The 23,468-nt window shown below is 47.8% G+C and overlaps 1 protein-coding gene across 1 annotated transcript; it reads right to left on the minus strand.

Moving 5' to 3' along the window:
- Positions 1-607: 607 nt before the first annotated feature.
- On the minus strand, positions 608-22,407 carry LOC130076361 (protein disulfide isomerase Creld1). Its single transcript, XM_056241424.1, has 10 exons — positions 22,264-22,407; positions 13,786-13,868; positions 13,579-13,689; positions 13,194-13,285; positions 12,353-12,532; positions 12,175-12,270; positions 9,688-9,771; positions 9,523-9,618; positions 9,301-9,441; positions 608-1,373 (listed from the first exon to the last, which is right to left on the minus strand). Exons 1-10 carry the CDS (start codon positions 22,378-22,380, stop codon positions 1,153-1,155), a joined length of 1,221 nt encoding a protein of 406 aa, XP_056097399.1. The 5' UTR covers positions 22,381-22,407; the 3' UTR covers positions 608-1,152.
- Between the last annotated feature and the right edge of the window lie 1,061 nt (positions 22,408-23,468).

Genomic DNA, 23,468 nt, shown 5'->3' on the forward strand with positions numbered 1-23,468 from the left:
CGCACGCTTTGGGTGTACAGCACAGAAAACAGCGCGAGAATCGTCTCACGCCTGAATGGATTAAAGTCGTATTGAAATGCTCACAAAGGAATCGATAAGAGGAATGGAAATTAACATTTTATAACAAGTATCCGATTCCTGAACTTCCAAGTATTTTCAATTCCCGACCCTACGCGTGACGCAGGTGTTGGTGGGGTCGAGCGCGCGGCGCATGTGGCAAGAACCACCCCATTGTTTACAAGAGGAGTTTACATTTTTGGCAATAATATGAAACAAATGCTAACAATCTGCTTTTTTTAATGTGTGACTTTCCCAACATACAAAAGGTCATGCAAAAGGTCATGAACTCCAGCAACTCGTGGACGCGCTTCGCAGAGCTGGACTAAGGCGAACATTTGTAGTCAAAAAATGTATAGATATATATTTTGGTTTTGCTAGAGAAAGACCCTGGGGTCACGATTCGAAGCCTAAAGGTCCTTTGTCCTAAAGGCACACTGAGCCCGAAATTTTCGTATGTGTTTTTTCGTATTCGAGATTCGGTGGCTCTGAATTGCCAAAACACCATTCAAACTGCTTGCTGCGGATGTGAAAAACGCAGAAAATCTAACCTGATTTGATTTTTTTTATGACGGACGAAAGTTTCGGAGGCAGTGTGCAAGCGTGATAGACATAACGTGAGGTCGTATTTATTTTTTAACGTTCGGAAATTTCGGACTCAGTGTGCAAGGGCCTTAATGGTCGACGTTGAGCCCCATTCACTCACATTAGATCGTTTTCCTCCAAAACCTTCATTTCTCTTTGGCTGAGTAAAGAAAGTCATGAACATCTGGGATGGCCTTTAGGTGAGTAAATAATCAGGAAATGTTTATTATAGCCTGAACTATTCCTTTAATGTGGTGAGAGTGCCAATACGTCCATGCCAACATATGTACAGTCTTTCTCCCTGAACGGGTTGCACACGTCTCCATATCCCTTCGCTGACCGTGTGGCGTTTCATAAACACAGCAGCAGCTGAGCTGTTGAAACACAGTGTTGTAAAAGAGCTTTTCAGCAGCAGCGTCGTCATCATTACCCAGAAGCACGTCCTGACATGCATTCCTCGAGCCACGACTGATCCCGGAGCTTCACGTTCCCTGTGGACTCCCTCGATCATCAGCGTCCCTTCAGGATCCCGTCGAGCACGCGGTCTCCCTTCTCCGAGAGCCAGTATCCCGCCATCGCCGCCACGCCACCAATGAAGATAGCGGTGAACACCATGTCTCCTTTAGCGGCGAGAGTAGCGAGCGCACAGATCACCACACCGAAGAACATCTGCTGGAGGACGAGCACCTCGTCATCCGTCATGTCATCGAACAAACCCTTCTCTGGACCCGCTGAAAGACACACACAGAGCAGGTTATAGAGCGAGAACAGGTTATAGAGCGAGAACAGGTTATAGAGCGAGAGCAGGTTATAGAGCGTGAACAGGTTATAAAGCGAGAGCAGGAGCGGGTTATAGAGCGTGAACAGGTTATAGAGCGTGAACAGGTTATAGAGCGAGAGCAGGTTATAGAGCGTGAACAGGTTATAGAGCGTGAACAGGTTATAGAGCGAGAGCAGGTTATACAGCGAGAGCAGGTTATACAGCGAGAGCAGGTTATAGAGTGAGCAGGTTATAAAGCATGAACAGGTTATAGAGCGAAAGCAGGTTATAGAGAGCAGGTTATAGAGCATGAACAGGTTATAGAGCGAGAGCAGGTTATAGAGCATGAACAGGTTATAGAGCGAGAGCAGGTTATAGAGCGAGAGCAGGTTATACAGCGAGAGCAGGTTATAGAGTGAGAGCAGGTTATAAAGCATGAACAGGTTATAGAGCGAAAGCAGGTTATAGAGAGCAGGTTATAGAGCATGAACAGGTTATAGAGCGAGAGCAGGTTATAGAGCATGAACAGGTTATAGAGTGAGAGCAGGTTATAGAGAGCAGGTTATAGAGCGAGAGCAGGTTATAGAGTGAGAGCAGGTTATAGAGCGTGAACAGGTTATAGAGTGAGAGCAGGTCATAGAGCATGAACAGGTTATAGAGTGAGAGCAGGTTATAGAGCGAGAGCAGGTTATAGAGCATGAACAGGTTATAGAGTGAGAGCAGGTTACAGAGAGCAGGTTATAGAGCGAGAGCAGGTTATAGAGCGTGAACAGGTTATAGAGCATGAGCAGGTTATAGAGCGTGAACAGGTATAGAGTGAGAGCAGGTTATAGAGCGTGAACAGGTTATAGAGCGTGAGCAGGTTATAGAGCGTGAGCAGGTTATAGAGCGAGAGCAGGTTATAGAGCGTGAACAGGTTATAGAGCGTGAACAGGTTATAGAGTGAGAGCAGGTTATAGAGCATGAACAGGTTATAGAGCGAGAGCAGGTTATAGAGCGAGAGCAGGTTATAGAGTGAGAGCAGGTTATAGAGCGTGAGCAGGTTATAGAGTGAGAACAGGTTATAGAGCGAGAGCAGGTTATAGAGCGTGAGCAGGTTATAGAGCGAGAGCAGGTTATAGAGCGAGAGCAGGTTATAGAGCGTGAACAGGTTATAGAGCGTGAACAGGTTATAGAGTGAGAGCAGGTTATAGAGCATGAACAGGTTATAGAGCGAGAGCAGGTTATAGAGCGTGAACAGGTTATAGAGCGTGAGCAGGTTATAGAGTGAGAACAGGTTAAAGAGCGAGAGCAGGTTATAGAGCGTGAGCAGGTTATAGAGCGAGAGCAGGTTATAGAGCGAGAGCAGGTTATAGAGCGTGAACAGGTTATAGAGCGTGAACAGGTTATAGAGTGAGAGCAGGTTATAGAGCGTGAACAGGTTATAGAGCGTGAACAGGTTATAGAGTGAGAGCAGGTTATAGAGCATGAACAGGTTATAGAGCGAGAGCAGGTTATAGAGCGTGAACAGGTTATAGAGCGTGAACAGGTTATATAGTGAGAGCAGGTTATAGAGCATGAACAGGTTATAGAGCGAGAGCAGGTTATAGAGCATGAACAGGTTATAGAGCGAGAGCAGGTTATAGAGCGAGAGCAGGTTATTGAAAGAGAGCAGGTTATAGAGCGTGAACAGGTTATAGAGCGAGAGCAGGTTATAGAGCGTGAACAGGTTATAGAGTGAGAGTAGGTTATAGAGTGAGAGCAGGTTATAGAGCGTGAACAGGTTATAGAGCGAGAGCAGGTTATAGAGCGTGAACAGGTTATAGAGCGAGAGCAGGTTATAGAGCGTGAGAACAGGTTATAGAGTGAGAACAGGTTATAGAGCGAGAGCAGGTTATAGAGTGAGAACAGTGTGACGTGCCTCTAGGCCGTCCTACTGAGGTAATTAATGTTAAACACCTGCAGAGGGTTATAAAAGGTAATGGTTCTCTGACTTGGTGTGGCTTCGGTTACCCTCTGGTTTTTTGTTAGTTTGGGTTGTTGTTTTATTTGTTTGCTTTATGTATTAGTTTTAGTTTGGGAAGTTATGTTTACAGGCCTGTGTTATTGGAACGTGTTTATTGTGTTTGTGTTAATTACGTAGCTTATTCTTTATTGTGAATAAAATCTCTTTGACTGGCTTTTGTTCTCGTTGCCTCCCTCATCTCTGTACCCTTGATGTGTCTTATATCAAGATGATACCCTTGTAGAAAGATACACCATCTCATGAGTCGCTGGTTTGGGTTCTGCAAAGAATGAAGGAATGTTAGAGGATTGTGATCTGTAAAAACCACCAATGGCCCTCCCCCTGAACCCACATAAACCTCAAAATGGATAAGTGACCAAATTAGAGCTAATGCTTCTTTCTCAATAACGGAATAGTTAAGTTGATAAGCATTAAACTTTTTAGAGAAGTACCCCACCACACAGTCTACCCCATCTTCTGAGGTCTGCAGTAAAACAGCTCCAGCTCCCACATTACTAGCGTCAACTTGCAATTTAAAAGGTTTATCCAGTCTAGGTGCAACCAAAATTGGAGACACAGTGAGAAGAGACTTAACATCCTCAAATGCTCTCTGACACACAGAGGTCCACTCAAATTTGATTTTTGAGGTCTGCAGCCAAATCCTGAGTGGGGGTACGCTTCAGTGTTCTTCGGCAGTCCTGGTTATGGGATTGTTGAGGATTTGTCGCGGCTTAGAGCCGGCCGTGACAGATGAGGGAGGCAACGAGAACAAAAGCCAGTCAAAGAGATTTTATTCACAATAAAGAATAAGCTACGTAATTAACACAAACACAATAAACACGTTCCAATAACACAGGCCTGTAAACATAACTTCCCAAACTAAAACTAATACATAAAGCAAACAAATAAAACAACAACCCAAACTAACAAAAAACCAGAGGGTAACCGAAGCCACACCAAGTCAGAGAACCATTACCTTTTATAACCCTCTGCAGGTGTTTAACATTAATTACCTCAGTAGGACGGCCTAGAGGCACGTCACAACAGGTTATAGAGCGAGAGCAGGTTATAGAGCGAGAGCAGGTTATAGAGTGAGAACAGGTTATAGAGCGAGAGCAGGTTATAGACTGAGAACAGGTTATAGAGCGTGAGCAGGTTATAGAGCGAGAGCAGGTTATAGAGCGAGAGCAGGTTATAGAGCGTGAAAAGGTTATAGAGCGAGAGCAGGTTATAGAGCGAGAGCAGGTTATAGAGCGTGAACAGGTTATAGAGCGAGAGCAGGTTATAGAGCGAGAGCAGGTTATAGAGCATGAACAGGTTATAGAGTGAGAGCAGGTTATAGAGCGAGAGCAGGTTATAGAGTGAGAACAGGTTATAGAGCGAGAGCAGGTTATAGACTGAGAACAGGTTATAGAGCGTGAGCAGGTTATAGAGCGAGAGCAGGTTATAGAGCGAGAGCAGGTTATAGAGCGTGAACAGGTTATAGAGCGAGAGCAGGTTATAGAGCGAGAGCAGGTTATAGAGCGTGAACAGGTTATAGAGCGAGAGCAGGTTATAGAGCGAGAGCAGGTTATAGAGCATGAACAGGTTATAGAGTGAGAGCAGGTTATAGAGCGAGAGCAGGTTATAGAGCTAGAGCAGGTTATAGAGTGAGAGCAGGTTATAGAGCGTGAGCAGGTTATAGAGTGAGAGCAGGTTATAGAGCGAGAGCAGGTTATAGAGCGAGAGCAGGTTATAGAGCGTGAGCAGGTTATAGAGCATGAAACAGGTTAAAGAGCAAGAGCAGGTTATAGAGCATAAACAGGTTATAGAGCGAGAGCAGGTTATAGAGCGAGAGCAGGTTATAGAGGGTGAACAGGTTATAGAGCGAGAGCAGGTTATAGAGCGAGAGCAGGTTATAGAGCGAGAGCAGGTTATAGAGTGAGAGCAGGTTATAGAGCGTGAACAGGTTATAGAGCGAGAGCAGGTTATAGAGCGTGAGCAGGTTATAGAGCGTGAGCAGGTTATAGAGTGAGAGCAGGTTATAGAGCGTGAGCAGGTTATAGAGCATGAACAGGTTATAGAGCGAGAGCAGGTTATAGAGCATGAACAGGTTATAGAGTGAGAGCAGGTTATAGAGCATGAAAAGGTTATAGAGTGAGAGCAGGTTATAGAGCATGAACAGGTTATAGAGTGAGAGCAGGTTATAGAGCATGAACAGGTTATAGAGCGAGAGCAGGTTATAGAGCATGAACAGGTTATAGAGTGAGAGCAGGTTATAGAGCATGAACAGGTTATAGAGTGAGAGCAGGTTATAGAGCATGAACAGGTTATAGAGTGAGAGCAGGTTATAGAGCATGAACAGGTTATAGAGTGAGAGCAGGTTATAGAGCGAGAGCAGGTTATAGAGCGAGAGCAGGTTATAGAGTGAGAGCAGGTTATAGAGCGTGAGCAGGTTATAGAGTGAGAGCAGGTCATAGAGCGAGAGCAGGTTATAGAGCGAGAGCAGGTTATAGAGCGAGAGCAGGTTATAGAGCGTGAGCAGGTTATAGAGCATGAAACAGGTTATAGAGCAAGAGCAGGTTATAGAGCATAAACAGGTTATAGAGCGAGAGCAGGTTATAGAGCGAGAGCAGGTTATAGAGGGTGAACAGGTTATAGAGCGAGAGCAGGTTATAGAGCGAGAGCAGGTTATAGAGCGTGAACAGGTTATAGAGTGAGAGCAGGTTATAGAGCGTGAACAGGTTATAGAGCGAGAGCAGGTTATAGAGCGTGAGCAGGTTATAGAGCGTGAGCAGGTTATAGAGTGAGAGCAGGTTATAGAGCGTGAGCAGGTTATAGAGCATGAACAGGTTATAGAGCGAGAGCAGGTTATAGAGCATGAACAGGTTATAGAGTGAGAGCAGGTTATAGAGCATGAACAGGTTATAGAGTGAGAGCAGGTTATAGAGCATGAACAGGTTATAGAGTGAGAGCAGGTTATAGAGCATGAACAGGTTATAGAGCGAGAGCAGGTTATAGAGCATGAACAGGTTATAGAGTGAGAGCAGGTTATAGAGCGAGAGCAGGTTATAGAGTGAGAACAGGTTATAGAGCGAGAGCAGGTTATAGACTGAGAACAGGTTATAGAGCGTGAGCAGGTTATAGAGCGAGAGCAGGTTATAGAGCGAGAGCAGGTTATAGAGCGTGAACAGGTTATAGAGCGAGAGCAGGTTATAGAGCGAGAGCAGGTTATAGAGCGTGAACAGGTTATAGAGCGAGAGCAGGTTATAGAGCGAGAGCAGGTTATAGAGCATGAACAGGTTATAGAGTGAGAGCAGGTTATAGAGCGAGAGCAGGTTATAGAGCTAGAGCAGGTTATAGAGTGAGAGCAGGTTATAGAGCGTGAGCAGGTTATAGAGTGAGAGCAGGTTATAGAGCGAGAGCAGGTTATAGAGCGAGAGCAGGTTATAGAGCGTGAGCAGGTTATAGAGCATGAAACAGGTTAAAGAGCAAGAGCAGGTTATAGAGCATAAACAGGTTATAGAGCGAGAGCAGGTTATAGAGCGAGAGCAGGTTATAGAGGGTGAACAGGTTATAGAGCGAGAGCAGGTTATAGAGCGAGAGCAGGTTATAGAGCGAGAGCAGGTTATAGAGTGAGAGCAGGTTATAGAGCGTGAACAGGTTATAGAGCGAGAGCAGGTTATAGAGCGTGAGCAGGTTATAGAGCGTGAGCAGGTTATAGAGTGAGAGCAGGTTATAGAGCGTGAGCAGGTTATAGAGCATGAACAGGTTATAGAGCGAGAGCAGGTTATAGAGCATGAACAGGTTATAGAGTGAGAGCAGGTTATAGAGCATGAAAAGGTTATAGAGTGAGAGCAGGTTATAGAGCATGAACAGGTTATAGAGTGAGAGCAGGTTATAGAGCATGAACAGGTTATAGAGCGAGAGCAGGTTATAGAGCATGAACAGGTTATAGAGTGAGAGCAGGTTATAGAGCATGAACAGGTTATAGAGTGAGAGCAGGTTATAGAGCATGAACAGGTTATAGAGTGAGAGCAGGTTATAGAGCATGAACAGGTTATAGAGTGAGAGCAGGTTATAGAGCGAGAGCAGGTTATAGAGCGAGAGCAGGTTATAGAGTGAGAGCAGGTTATAGAGCGTGAGCAGGTTATAGAGTGAGAGCAGGTCATAGAGCGAGAGCAGGTTATAGAGCGAGAGCAGGTTATAGAGCGAGAGCAGGTTATAGAGCGTGAGCAGGTTATAGAGCATGAAACAGGTTATAGAGCAAGAGCAGGTTATAGAGCATAAACAGGTTATAGAGCGAGAGCAGGTTATAGAGCGAGAGCAGGTTATAGAGGGTGAACAGGTTATAGAGCGAGAGCAGGTTATAGAGCGAGAGCAGGTTATAGAGCGTGAACAGGTTATAGAGTGAGAGCAGGTTATAGAGCGTGAACAGGTTATAGAGCGAGAGCAGGTTATAGAGCGTGAGCAGGTTATAGAGCGTGAGCAGGTTATAGAGTGAGAGCAGGTTATAGAGCGTGAGCAGGTTATAGAGCATGAACAGGTTATAGAGCGAGAGCAGGTTATAGAGCATGAACAGGTTATAGAGTGAGAGCAGGTTATAGAGCATGAACAGGTTATAGAGTGAGAGCAGGTTATAGAGCATGAACAGGTTATAGAGTGAGAGCAGGTTATAGAGCATGAACAGGTTATAGAGCGAGAGCAGGTTATAGAGCATGAACAGGTTATAGAGTGAGAGCAGGTTATAGAGCATGAACAGGTTATAGAGTGAGAGCAGGTTATAGAGCATGAACAGGTTATAGAGTGAGAGCAGGTTATAGAGCATGAACAGGTTATAGAGTGAGAGCAGGTTATAGAGCATGAACAGGTTATAGAGTGAGAGCAGGTTATAGAGCATGAACAGGTTATAGAGCGAGAGCAGGTTATAGAGCGTGAGCAGGTTATAGAGCGAGAGCAGGTTATAGAGTGTGAAGAGGTTATAGAGTGAGAGCAGGTTATAGAGTAGCTTAGTTCCTTACACAGAATGTTTGTAAATGCAGTTTTCACTCCTGTTAATGACTGAACTGTGTGTGAGAACAGGATTAAGCACTAAAAGGGGAACTGCAGTGTGTACATGCCCAGACAGCAACATACTGTTGGCCCAGATCCGGCCCACATCTGGTACATGTGGATGCGACGTTACCAGATGTGGGCCGTATCTGGGCCGACACTAGGTAATTATAGGAACTTAGTTATAGGAACTAGCCACCAGGGTGGTTATCATGTTTATCTTGGTTCCCTTAAGATGATGATACACAGGGCAACTTTTTGAGCAATGTTGCTGGGCAATGTTGCCGTCAACGGGGAACCAGATGAGACACAGGGCCCACGACCGATTCAAATTATCCAGATAGAAATGCATTGCCCATTTTCAATGGGAAAGTGCCCAAGCAACAATCGTTCGGCAAGATTGCCCAGCAACATTGCTCAAAAAGTTGCCCTGTGTATCATCACCTTTAGAGTCGCGTTGGATTTTCTCCTGAGAGTAAAGGTTAAGAGCTCCATCTATCACTGTTTTCCATCTCCGTAGAGTTAGTTTCTGGAGTAAATATATAGGCTATAATCTGTGTTTACACAGCCTTTTTAAAAATGGCGGGTGCTGGTGTTTCACGTGCGTTCGGCCAATCAGCGCTCACTTACGTCACGGATAGTTCCTATAGTGCTGGTTTAGACCGACTCTGAAGTAGGAGCTAAATTAGTTCCTCCAAAAGAGTTCCTAGAACTAAAATCGTTCCTAGTTCCTGCTGTGCAAACACGGCAAAATCCGGGAAATTCCATCAATTCTAGGAGCTATGAAAACGTTCCTCCGGTGCGAAAGCCCCTAATGTCACTGTCTGGTGGCCTTTTAGTGTGCAGCAGAAAGACTCTGGGATTGAGTGTGTGTTGCACTCACTAGGTGGCAGATTCTCCACACAAATGCTTTCCCGTCGGATGAATCCCTCGGCACACTCGCAGCGGAACGAACCCTCCTCATTAACACACGCTTCATTGAGTCCAGGGCAGGCGATGGCTCTCTCCGCACACTCATCGATGTCTGACGAGAGATTTTCATCATCTGATCAAACATCATGTCAACAGAAGTATCGAATCTGAATACGCTTGGTAAAAGTCTTACCTAAACACTTTGCCCCAGTGATTCTGAAGCCTCGAGAGCATTTCTTACAGCGAGCCGGTCCGCTCCCCATGCAGCCCACACACGCCTGATCACAACCTACACACACTCGCGTCAGTGCACACGCAAACACACCCCGGTATCACTGAGTGTTAGTGTGAGACTGACCTCTGCATTCATAAGAGCCGTCTGTGTTGAAGCAGTACGTGTTCGAAGGACAGCGAGCCAACTCAGTGCCACACTCGTCCACATCTGAGGAAACACACACACATGCACACACCCACACACACTGATTGATGTGGTAAACTGATGACAGAAGGCAGAATGCAGCTCATATGGAAACATCTTGTTCAGCTGAAAATGATAATAAGATCATTATTTTCTAATACTCACCCTCATGTTAGTGGTGTGCAACATGCAATACTGACGAAAAAGATATTTATAATATCCAATATAATGAAACATATTTGCTTGAAGGAAACAGCTTTAATTTATATTAATGTTTGAACCATGTAGATAATGCACGGGTGTGTGGTGTATTTACTGAAGTGCTGTCAGGGACTTTTGTATTTATTTTAACTTTGTATATATATTTTTTTCTTTGTTGTTTTTGTGCAGAAAGCAAAATTACTTCAACTCCGTTCAAAGCACTTTGGGCACATATCCATACCTTGGCTCAAGGGCGACTTAAGAGTCACCTGGTCCAAACTCAAGACAGCAAGCGCTCACAGAGAGTGCTTGGAGGTCCCCTACTCACTTGACCGATGCTAAGGCTAGCAGTAGTGCAGTCTTCAGCGAGAGTGGCTTCAACTCGGCCGACGGCAGCGGCTCGAAAAGAGGCCCTTTGAGGGCCCTGAGGACCGTTGATAGGTCCCAGGAGGGTACTGTAGGGGGGCGTGGCGGGTTGACCCTCTATGCTGCCCTCAGGAAGCGAACAATCATGTCGCTTTTCCCTAACAACTGGCCGGCCACTGGGGCATGGAAAGCTGCAACAGCCGCCACGTGGACTTTGAGCATGGATGGGGTACGGCCCGCATTGAGTAGCTCTTGGAGAAATGAAAGTACCAGTGGTACTTCGCATATTGCAGGGTCCTGGTTCTGGGCTGAGCACCAGCTGGAGAACACAGACCACTTAAGGGCGTAGAGGCGTCTCGTGAACGGGGCTCTAGCCTCAAAAATGGTGCTTAGGACTCTCGCTGGGCCGGCCGTAAGCTCCAGTCGAGGGCCCATAGTTTGGGACGGGCAGCTGAATCAACTCTGGGAACCAAGGTTGGGTAGGGGCCACTAGAAGGACTATGTGTCTGCCTTCCCTGATCTTTTTGATGACATGAGGGAGGAGCGCGACTTGGGGAAAAGCATAAAGGAGGCGGCTGGGCAATTCGTGGAAGGAGGAAGGAGATCCTCTGACTGGGGAACAGTGAGCTCTTGGCTATGTTGATTTTGAGTCCCAGGCATTTCAAATGGCTGAGGAGCACAGATCTGTGGGAATTTAGTTCTGGGCCAGAACTAAATTCCCACAGATTCCCACACACCTTTATTTGACTGGGCCAGAACGAGCCAGTCGTCGAGGTATTTCAGGATGCGCATTCCCTTCTGTCTCAGGGGGGAAAGTGCTGCATCCATGCACTTCGTAAAAGTGCGTGGGGCCAGGGACAGTCCGAATGGTCGGACTGTATACTGGTAGGCCACCCCTTCGAATGGGAATCTCAAAAACGGTCTGTGATAAGGGGCTATTTGGATATGAAAGTATGCATCTTTCAGGTTCACAGAGAAAAACCAATCCCCCGGGCGTACTAGCGTGAGGATTTGTTTCAGGGTTAGCATCTTGAATAGCCGTTTCATAAGGGCCAGGTTCAGATGTATGAGATCTAGGATGGGTCTGAGGCCGCCATTCTTTTTGGGAACAAGTAGTGACTGTATAGGCCTGACTCGCTGTGGGGTGGAGGAACCGTTTCCACAGCCCCTTTTGCCAATAAGCTCATTACTTCGGTGCGGAGGACGTGAGCCACGTTGCTCTTTACCGAAGTGTCGACTATGCCCGCGAGCGGGGTGGATTGCGAGCGAATTTGAGTGAGTAACCTTGTTCTAACCTTGTCCCATGCTGTCGCTGTGCCTGTCCTCATAATGCAGAGGGGCTCTGCATGTGCAACGGCATTTGCATCAACGTTGCTTCTCTTTTAGATAAAAAGCGGAGAGTGACAGCTCGCTTCGCGTTGATCAGCTGGCTGGAGAGGGCGCTGTTCCACTGCTGGCTCTGCTTTCCTCAGCGAAGAAGGCTTTCTGAGTATTATGCGAAGTCCAAAGATCGTCGCTGAAGGAGATTAAATCTGAATCATATGGCGAAATGAGCTGCTTTTATAGGAAGATGCCCCGCCCCTTCTGGTGGGCTCTGCGCTCAGATCGGAGGGCTGTGCACCAATTGGTTTGCGCAGTTACGCTGCTCCGCCATTGGTTCGTGCAGTTCCCCCTGACCAGCCAATAGCGTACGAGGAGTCTCTGCACTGTTATGGCCGTGACTTTATAAATGGCTTCAGTAGTCAGAGAAAAAGGAGTTTCCCCGTCGCATCTGCAGACGCAATATGACTGACCGTTCGAAAGGGAACGTATTAGTGTGGAGAAGGCGTCAGACGTCTGAGGCTGTAGTGTGTAACTCACCCACACACTTGTTGCTGTGAAGGATCCACCCAGGCTTACAGTCCTGACATCTGTTGTCTTGGGGACCTCTGCACTTCTTACACGAATAATGGCAAGCTGCCACAAAAAAGACAGATCATACAATTAATCTCCTCATATATGAGTTGTGTTTTCTCCCGTCCCTCGAGAGCCTGGTCACCTGAGCAGGGCGGCTGTGTGTGATTGGAGCTCTTCTCCCGGTAATATCCATCGGCACAGTCCTGACACAGAGCGCCGGAGTATCCCGGGTCACACACACACTCTCCGTCTCCCAGACGAGTGCCTTCACCCTCACAGCGGCCCAGACCTCCACACACTCCTGCAGGGCCGGAGGGGCACTCTACACACACACACACGGGAACACACACACACATATACACGCACACGTACACACACGCACACACACACACACACACACACACACACAGAGCAGTTAGTATAAGAACAGGCTTCTCTATCGATATGTAACAAATCAAATACAGGCACAAGCATGAAGCATAACTGTATCTTTAGGAGTCAATATAAACCCAGACACTGTTTCTGTGGAAAATATGGGAAAGCTGATCAACCGTGTTGGAGCATCTGAGCAAATATTATATTAACTGAGTTGCCTAAGGCAGAGATACTCACATTACATAGCCTGGGGCCAATTTTTCAAGTCACATTTATTTCTATATCGCGTACAATACAGATGATTTCAGAGACTCTTTACAGTTATAAACAGGGAAAATAAGGGTTAATGTTGTAAAATTCATCGATTATGAAACAAATTCAGTTTTACCTATAAGCTCTACGAAGACAATAGTTATGTATACATCGTTTATGGAACTCTCTTTTTCCTGAAATATTTTGTGTGTGAGGGGGAGTGTGTGTGTGTGTGTGTGTGTGTGTGTGTGTGTGTGTGTGTGTGTGTGTGTGTGTCTGTGTGTGTGTGTGTGTGTGTGTGTGTGTGTATGTGTGTGTATGCGTGTGTGCGTGTGCGTGAGTGTGTGTGTGTTCACCTGCACATTCAGGCCCGTAGTGTCCAGACGGGCAGCACAGTCGGAGCTCCTCGATGCACAGCCATTCGAACAGGTCTGGAGATTCTTGCTGTCTGTAACCTCACACACACACACACACACACTTTCTCATAGACACTTTTTTCTACAAGCAGATCATTTACTCAATGCCTTCCATTATAATGACAGGGAAAAATTCTCCTAGGTTTGTTTCATTGAGTATTCAAACATCTTGCGTTCTTCACGCATAAACTCCAGAAATGCATCATGCAAGTGGTCTGGAACTGAAATCCATGAGTAAACAAGGTTTGAGTTAATCAGCCGAGAGTTTGGGCTTTATGTGACGGTAAGTTAACCCTGTTTTTCACAAACACACACACGCTCTCACCTGTGAAACCACCACGTCTCCACCTGGTCCTCGATCTGCTCCAGCAGCCGGTTGCATTCAAAGTCAGATTTGTCACAGGCCGCCTCTACGATCTCTAACAGACGCGTCTCACTGCACACACACACACAAACACACACAAGTTGAAGTCAATCTCTGTTCTGAAACAAGCACCCGTTACTCTTACAGCAGGATGAGAAACATCTTTACCTGCGTGTATATTTGGCCAGTTTCTCCTCTTCCCAAGCCGTATTCCCTCCTCCAAAATTCTTATTGGCTGTTCGCTCCAAACCCTGAAACAACAGTCATACACTTTATACGTCACACACACCTGGATGAAGCGCTCAGTGAGTTACAGTCAGATGACAGTGAGTGCAGTGCGTCACACACACCTGGATGAAGCGCTCAGTGAGTTACAGTCAGATGACAGTGAGTGCAGTGCGTCACACACACCTGGATGAAGCGCTCAGTGAGTTACAGTCAGATGATAGTGAGTGCAGTGCGTCACACACACCTGGATGAAGCGCTCAGTGAGTTACAGTCAGATGACAGTGAGTGCAGTGCGTCACACACACCTGGATGAAGCACTCAGTGAGTTACAGTCAGATGTCAGTGAGTGCGGTGCGTCACACACACCTGGATGAAGCGCTCAGTGAGTTACAGTCAGATGACAGTGAGTGCAGTGCGTCACACACACCTGGATGAAGCGCTCAGTGAGTTACAGTCAGATGATAGTGAGTGCAGTGCGTCACACACACCTGGATGAAGCGCTCAGTGAGTTACAGTCAGATGACAGTGAGTGCAGTGCGTCACACACACCTGGATGAAGCGCTCAGTGAGTTACAGTCAGATGACAGTGAGTGCAGTGCGTCACACACACCTAGATGAAGCGCTCAGTGAGTTACAGTCAGATGACAGTGAGTGCAGTGCTTCACACACACCTGGATGAAGCGCTCAGTGAGTTACAGTCAGATGACAGTGAGTGCAGTGCGTCACACACACCTGGATGAAGCGCTCAGTGAGTTACAGTCAGATGACAGTGAGTGCAGTGCGTCACACACATCTGTATGAAGCGCTCAGTGAGTTACAGTCAGATGACAGTGAGTGCAGTGCGTCACACACATCTGGATGAAGCGCTTAGTGAGTTACAGTCAGATGACAGTGAGTGCAGTGCGTCACACACACCTGGATGAAGCGCTCATTGAGTTACAGTCAGATGACAGTGAGTGCAGTGCGTCACACACATCTGGATGAAGCGCTCAGTGAGTTACTGTCAGATGACAGTGAGTGCAGTGCGTCACACACACCTAGATGAAGCGCTCAGTGAGTTACAGTGAGATGACAGTGAGTGCAGTGCGTCACACACACCTAGATGAAGCGCTCAGTGAGTTACAGTCAGATGTCAGTGAGTGCAGTGCGTCACACACACCTGGATGAAGCGCTCAGTGAGTTACAGTCAGATGTCAGTGAGTGCAGTGCGTCACACACACCTAGATGAAGCGCTCAGTGAGTTACAGTGAGATGACAGTGAGTGCAGTGCGTCACACACACCTAGATGAAGCGCTCAGTGAGTTACAGTCAGATGTCAGTGAGTGCAGTGCGTCACACACACCTGGATGAAGCGCTCAGTGAGTTACAGTCAGATGACAGTGAGTGCAGTGCGTCACACACATCTGGATGAAGCGCTCAGTGAGTTGCAGTCAGATGACAGTGAGTGCAGTGCGTCACACACACCTAGATGAAGCGCTCAGTGAGTTACAGTCAGATGTCAGTGAGTGCAGTGCGTCACACACACCTGGATGAAGCGCTCATTGAGTTACAGTCAGATGACAGTGAGTGCAGTGCGTCACACACATCTGGATGAAGCGCTCAGTGAGTTACAGTCAGATGACAGTGAGTGCAGTGCGTCACACACACCTGGATGAAGCGCTCAGTGAGTTACAGTCAGATGACAGTGAGTGCAGTGCGTCACACACACCTGGATGAAGCGCTCAGTGAGTTACAGTCAGATGACAGTGAGTGCAGTGCGTCACACACACCTGGATGAAGCGCTCAGTGAGTTACAGTCAGATGACAGTGAGTGCAGTGCGTCACACACACCTAGATGAAGCGCTCAGTGAGTTACAGTGAGATGACAGTGAGTGCAGTGCGTCACACACACCTAGATGAAGCGCTCAGTGAGTTACAGTGAGATGACAGTGAGTGCAGTGCGTCACACACACCTAGATGAAGCGCTCAGTGAGTTACAGTCAGATGTCAGTGAGTGCAGTGTGTCACACACACCTAGATGAAGCGCTCAGTGAGTTACAGTGAGATGACAGTGAGTGCAGTGCGTCACACACACCTAGATGAAGCGCTCAGTGAGTTACAGTGAGATGACAGTGAGTGCAGTGCGTCACACACACCTAGATGAAGCGCTCAGTGAGTTACAGTCAGATGTCAGTGAGTGCAGTGCGTCACACACACCTAGATGAAGCGCTCAGTGAGTTACAGTGAGATGACAGTGAGTGCAGTGCGTCACACACACCTAGATGAAGCGCTCAGTGAGTTACAGTGAGATGACAGTGAGTGCAGTGCGTCACACACACCTGGATGAAGCGCTCAGTGAGTTACAGTCAGATGACAGTGAGTGCAGTGCGTCACACACACCTAGATGAAGCGCTCAGTGAGTTACAGTCAGATGACAGTGAGTGCGGTGCGTCACACACACCTGGATGAAGCGCTCAGTGAGTTACAGTCAGATGTCAGTGAGTGCAGTGCGTCACACACACCTGGATGAAGCGCTCAGTGAGTTACAGTCAGATGACAGTGAGTGCAGTGCGTCACACACATCTGGATGAAGCGCTCAGTGAGTTGCAGTCAGATGACAGTGAGTGCAGTGCGTCACACACACCTAGATGAAGCGCTCAGTGAGTTACAGTCAGATGTCAGTGAGTGCAGTGCGTCACACACACCTGGATGAAGCGCTCAGTGAGTTACAGTCAGATGACAGTGAGTGCAGTGCGTCACACACACCTGGATGAAGCTCTCAGTGAGTTACAGTCAGATGACAGTGAGTGCAGTGCGTCACACACACCTGGATGAAGCGCTCAGTGAGTTACAGTCAGATGACAGTGAGTGCAGTGCGTCACACACATCTGGATGAAGCGCTCAGTGAGTTACAGTCAGATGACAGTGAGTGCAGTGCGTCACACACACCTGGATGAAGCGCTCAGTGAGTTACAGTCAGATGACAGTGAGTGCAGTGCGTCACACACACCTGGATGAAGCGCTCAGTGAGTTACAGTCAGATGACAGTGAGTGCAGTGCGTCACACACACCTGGATGAAGCGCTCAGTGAGTTACAGTCAGATGTCAGTAAGTGCGGTGCGTCACACACACCTGGATGAAGCGCTCAGTGAGTTACAGTCAGATGTCAGTGAGTGCGGTGCGTCACACACACCTGGATGAAGCACTCAGTGAGTTACAGTCAGATGTCAGTGAGTGCGGTGCGTCACACACACCTGGATGAAGCACTCAGTGAGTTACAGTCAGATGTCAGTGAGTGCGGTGCGTCACACACACCTGGATGAAGCACTCAGTGAGTTACAGTCAGATGTCAGTGAGTGCGGTGCGTCACACACACCTGGATGAAGCACTCAGTGAGTTACAGTCAGATGACAGTGAGTGCGGTGCGTCACACACACCTGGATGAAGCACTCAGTGAGTTACAGTCAGATGACAGTGAGTGCGGTGCGTCACACACACCTGGATGAAGCGCTCAGTGAGTTACAGTCAGATGTCAGTGAGTGCAGTGCGTCACACACATCTGGATGAAGCACTCAGTGAGTTACAGTCAGATGTCAGTGAGTGCGGTGCGTCACACACACCTGGATGAAGCGCTCAGTGAGTTACAGTCAGATGTCAGTGAGTGCAGTGCGTCACACACATCTGTATGAAGCGCTCAGTGAGTTACAGTCAGATGACAGTGAGTGCAGTGCGTCACACACACCTGGATGAAGCGCTCAGTGAGTTACAGTCAGATGACAGTGAGTGCAGTGCGTCACACACACCTGGATGAAGCGCTCAGTGAGTTACAGTCAGATGACAGTGAGTGCAGTGCGTCACACACACCTGGATGAAGCGCTCAGTGAGTTACAGTCAGATGTCAGTGAGTGCAGTGCGTCACACACACCTGGATGAAGCGCTCAGTGAGTTACAGTCAGATGTCAGTGAGTGCAGTGCGTCACACACACCTAGATGAAGCCCTCAGTGAGTTACAGTCAGATGTCAGTGAGTGCAGTGCGTCACACACACCTAGATGAAGCCCTCAGTGAGTTACAGTCAGATGTCAGTGAGTGCGGTGCGTCACACACACCTGGATGAAGCCCTCAGTAAGTTACAGTCAGATGACAGTGAGTGCAGTGCGTCACACACACCTAGATGAAGCGCTCAGTGAGTTACAGTCAGATGTCAGTGAGTGCAGTGCGTCACACACACCTGGATGAAGCGCTCAGTGAGTTACAGTCAGATGACAGCGAGTGCAGTGTGTCACACACACCTGGATGAAGCGCTCAGTGAGTTACAGTCAGATGACAGTGAGTGCAGTGCGTCACACACACCTGGATGAAGCGCTCAGTGAGTTACAGTCAGATGACAGCGAGTGCAGTGTGTCACACACACCTGGATGAAGCGCTCAGTGAGTTACAGTCAGATGACAGCGAGTGCAGTGTGTCACACACACCTGGATGAAGCGCTCAGTGAGTTACAGTCAGATGACAGTGAGTGCAGTGCGTCACACACATCTGTATGAAGTGCTCAGTGAGTTACAGTCAGATGTCAGTGAGTGCAGTGCGTCACACACACCTGGATGAAGCGCTCAGTGAGTTACAGTCAGATGACAGTGAGTGCAGTGCGTCACACACACCTGGATGAAGCGCTCAGTGAGTTACAGTCAGATGACAGTGAGTGCAGTGCGTCACACACACCTGGATGAAGCTCTCAGTGAGTTACAGTCAGATGACAGTGAGTGCAGTGCGTCACACACACCTGGATGAAGCGCTCAGTGAGTTACAGTCAGATGACAGTGAGTGCAGTGCGTCACACACACCTGGATGAAGCGCTCAGTGAGTTACAGTCAGATGACAGTGAGTGCAGTGCGTCACACACATCTGGATGAAGCGCTCAGTGAGTTACAGTCAGATGACAGTGAGTGCAGTGCGTCACACACACCTGGATGAAGCGCTCAGTGAGTTACAGTCAGATGTCAGTGAGTGCGGTGCGTCACACACACCTGGATGAAGCACTCAGTGAGTTACAGTCAGATGACAGTGAGTGCAGTGCGTCACACACATCTGGATGAAGCGCTCAGTGAGTTACAGTCAGATGACAGTGAGGGCAGTGCGTCACACACACCTGGATGAAGCGCTCAGTGAGTTACAGTCAGATGACAGTGAGTGCAGTGCGTCACACACACCTGGATGAAGCGCTCAGTGAGTTACAGTCAGATGTCAGTGAGTGCAGTGCGTCACACACACCTGGATGAAGCGCTCAGTGAGTTACAGTCAGATGACAGTGAGTGCAGTGCGTCACACACATCTGGATGAAGCGCTCAGTGAGTTACAGTCAGATGACAGTGAGTGCAGTGCGTCACACACACCTGGATGAAGCACTCAGTGAGTTACAGTCAGATGTCAGTGAGTGCGGTGCGTCACACACACCTGGATGAAGCACTCAGTGAGTTACAGTCAGATGACAGTGAGTGCAGTGCGTCACACACATCTGGATGAAGCGCTCAGTGAGTTACAGTCAGATGACAGTGAGGGCAGTGCGTCACACACACCTGGATGAAGCGCTCAGTGAGTTACAGTCAGATGACAGTGAGTGCAGTGCGTCACACACACCTGGATGAAGCGCTCAGTGAGTTACAGTCAGATGTCAGTGAGTGCAGTGCGTCACACACACCTGGATGAAGCCCTCAGTGAGTTACAGTCAGATGTCAGTGAGTGCAGTGCGTCACACACACCTAGATGAAGCCCTCAGTGAGTTACAGTCAGATGTCAGTGAGTGCGGTGCGTCACACACACCTGGATGAAGCCCTCAGTAAGTTACAGTCAGATGACAGTGAGTGCAGTGCGTCACACACACCTAGATGAAGCGCTCAGTGAGTTACAGTCAGATGTCAGTGAGTGCAGTGCGTCACACACACCTGGATGAAGCGCTCAGTGAGTTACAGTCAGATGACAGCGAGTGCAGTGTGTCACACACACCTGGATGAAGCGCTCAGTGAGTTACAGTCAGATGTCAGTGAGTGCAGTGCGTCACACACACCTGGATGAAGCGCTCAGTGAGTTACAGTCAGATGACAGCGAGTGCAGTGTGTCACACACACCTGGATGAAGCGCTCAGTGAGTTACAGTCAGATGTCAGTGAGTGCAGTGCGTCACACACACCTGGATGAAGCCCTCAGTGAGTTACAGTCAGATGACAGTGAGTGCAGTGCGTCACACACACCTAGATGAAGCGCTCAGTGAGTTACAGTCAGATGTCAGTGAGTGCAGTGCGTCACACACACCTGGATGAAGCGCTCAGTGAGTTACAGTCAGATGACAGCGAGTGCAGTGTGTCACACACACCTGGATGAAGCGCTCAGTGAGTTACAGTCAGATGACAGCGAGTGCAGTGTGTCACACACACCTGGATGAAGCGCTCCGTGAGTTACAGTCAGATGACAGTGAGTGCAGTGCGTCACACACATCTGTATGAAGTGCTCAGTGAGTTACAGTCAGATGTCAGTGAGTGCAGTGCGTCACACACACCTGGATGAAGCGCTCAGTGAGTTACAGTCAGATGACAGTGAGTGCAGTGCGTCACACACACCTGGATGAAGCGCTCAGTGAGTTACAGTCAGATGACAGTGAGTGCAGTGCGTCACACACACCTGGATGAAGCGCTCAGTGAGTTACAGTCAGATGACAGTGAGTGCAGTGCGTCACACACATCTGTATGAAGCGCTCAGTGAGTTACAGTCAGATGACAGTGAGTGCAGTGCGTCACACACATCTGGATGAAGCGCTCAGTGAGTTACAGTCAGATGACAGTGAGTGCAGTGCGTCACACACACCTGGATGAAGCGCTCAGTGAGTTACAGTCAGATGACAGTGAGTGCAGTGCGTCACACACACCTGGATGAAGCGCTCAGTGAGTTACAGTCAGATGACAGTGAGTGCAGTGCGTCACACACACCTGGATGAAGCGCTCAGTGAGTTACAGTCAGATGACAGTGAGTGCAGTGCGTCACACACACCTGGATGAAGCGCTCATTGAGTTACAGTCAGATGACAGTGAGTGCAGTGCGTCACACACATCTGGATGAAGCGCTCAGTGAGTTACTGTCAGATGACAGTGAGTGCAGTGCGTCACACACACCTAGATGAAGCGCTCAGTGAGTTACAGTGAGATGACAGTGAGTGCAGTGCGTCACACACACCTGGATGAAGCGCTCAGTGAGTTGCAGTCAGATGACAGTGAGTGCAGTGCGTCACACACACCTGGATGAAGCGCTCAGTGAGTTACAGTCAGATGACAGTGAGTGCAGTGCGTCACACACACCTGGATGAAGCGCTCAGTGAGTTACAGTCAGATGACAGTGAGTGCAGTGCGTCACACACACCTGGATGAAGCGCTCAGTGAGTTACAGTCAGATGTCAGTGAGTGCGGTGCGTCACACACACCTGGATGAAGCACTCAGTGAGTTACAGTCAGATGTCAGTGAGTGCGGTGCGTCACACACACCTGGATGAAGCACTCAGTGAGTTACAGTCAGATGACAGTGAGTGCAGTGCGTCACACACATCTGGATGAAGCGCTCAGTGAGTTACAGTCAGATGTCAGTGAGTGCAGTGCGTCACACACATCTGGATGAAGCACTCAGTGAGTTACAGTCAGATGTCAGTGAGTGCGGTGCGTCACACACACCTGGATGAAGCGCTCAGTGAGTTACAGTCAGATGTCAGTGAGTGCAGTGCGTCACACACACCTGGATGAAGCGCTCAGTGAGTTACAGTGAGATGTCAGTGAGTGCAGTGCGTCACACACACCTGGATGAAGCGCTCAGTGAGTTACAGTCAGATGACAGTGAGTGCAGTGCGTCACACACACCTGGATGAAGCGCTCAGTGAGTTACAGTCAGATGACAGTGAGTGCAGTGCGTCACACACACCTGGATGAAGCGCTCAGTGAGTTACAGTCAGATGACAGTGAGTGCAGTGCCTCACACACACCTGGATGAAGCGCTCAGTGAGTTACAGTCAGATGTCAGTGAGTGCAGTGCGTCACACACACCTAGATGAAGCCCTCAGTGAGTTACAGTCAGATGTCAGTGAGTGCAGTGCGTCACACACACCTAGATGAAGCCCTCAGTGAGTTACAGTCAGATGACAGTGAGTGCAGTGCGTCACACACACCTAGATGAAGCCCTCAGTGAGTTACAGTCAGATGTCAGTGAGTGCAGTGCGTCACACACACCTGGATGAAGCCCTCAGTGAGTTACAGTCAGATGTCAGTGAGTGCAGTGCGTCACACACACCTAGATGAAGCGCTCAGTGAGTTACAGTCAGATGTCAGTGACTGCAGTGCGTCACACACACCTAGATGAAGCCCTCAGTGAGTTACAGTCAGATGACAGTGACTGCAGTGCATCACACACACCTGGATGAAGCGCTCAGTGAGTTTGCGGCAGGTCTGACATGGAGCGGTTCTCACGGTCCCCACCGACAGCAGAGAGCAGAGCACCAGCACTGACACCAGGGGCCAGGACCACCACATCCCGACCTGCACACACACACACACACACACACTGCTGCATTACATAAGCTCATGGGGAAAAGCATATCTTCAAGGGCTTTATGGAAGCTGGTGTTCAGAATCATTCACGTCATGGTGGGATGGTAAGAGTTTGTCATGGTACTTTGTTTTAATGTTTTGCACACAAGGGTTCCAGCTCCTTCATGACGTTTCCAGTAGTGTGTGTTTACTGGATAAGGACTTTTATTATTATGCCCCTTTTTACCAGATGTAATAAGTCTCAGGTGTCCCCAGAATGTGTCTGTGAAGCTTCAGCTCAAATTCTCTCCCAGATCATTTGTAACACCATGTAAATGCCCATTTTTGAGTGGAAGCAAAAACATGCTGTTTTTGTGAATGTATCTTTACATGCAAATGAGCTTCTGCTCCGCCCCCTATCAAGAAGAGGGCGGAGCCTTTACAGCTCATGCCTTGGATAATCTGCCAAAAACTAAAACATCTGTTTGGTTTTGATTATAAACTCATGCTCACGTGATATTGCATATCTTAATCAAAATTAAAAGTTTATTATCTGCATGTGTTTTAAATAGAGATGCACGATATATCGGCCACCATATCGGCATCGGCCGATATCGGTTCATACTGTATTTCCTTAAAATCATAATACATATTATATATTTTTTTCTTTTATCAGCAGTTTCTCTGCATGAGAATGTCCAAATGTAATGTAATTTATATTTTCGAAATTTTTTAAAAGTGTTCTATCAAACGATACCTACCTTTTCTCCTTGCTATAGTTTTGGAGTTACGAGTCTTTAGTTTTTGTGTATGTCACACGATCCCTATACCGAGTACCGATCCAATACTAAAATAATAATTTTAAAAAACGTGGCGAATTACCTAATAAACTGTATCCGTATTCCTCACTGTGAGGAAGAGACTGTGATTATTCTTTTGTGAAAGGCATCAAGCTTGACTTAAACATTATTTTCCTAACTTTGTAAAACAATATACGGACAAAATTTATACTATATAATTAAAAGACATTTATTTTAAATCTTTAAGCGCAGATTTTTGAAGAAGCAGCAACATATGATAGCTAGGACAGA

This window comes from Rhinichthys klamathensis, unplaced genomic scaffold, assembly GCF_029890125.1.
Source record: "Rhinichthys klamathensis goyatoka isolate OS25496 unplaced genomic scaffold, OSU_Roscu_1.1 h1tg000640l_1, whole genome shotgun sequence".
Taxonomy (NCBI): domain Eukaryota; kingdom Metazoa; phylum Chordata; class Actinopteri; order Cypriniformes; family Leuciscidae; genus Rhinichthys; species Rhinichthys klamathensis.

What these genes read in the sequence shown, in the direction of transcription:
- LOC130076361 (XM_056241424.1), bottom strand. Translation starts at nt 22,380, where the DNA reads ATGTGGTGGTCCTGGCCCCTGGTGTCAGTGCTGGTGCTCTGCTCTCTG. An exon ending in CTACGGGCCTGAATGTGCAG is followed by an intron (nt 12,533 to 13,193) that starts GTGAACACACAC and finishes GTGTGTGTGTAG; the next exon opens with AGTGCCCCTCCGGCCCTGCA. An exon ending in TGTGGAGAATCTGCCACCTA is followed by an intron (nt 1,374 to 9,300) that starts GTGAGTGCAACA and finishes TGTGTCTTTCAG; the next exon opens with CGGGTCCAGAGAAGGGTTTG.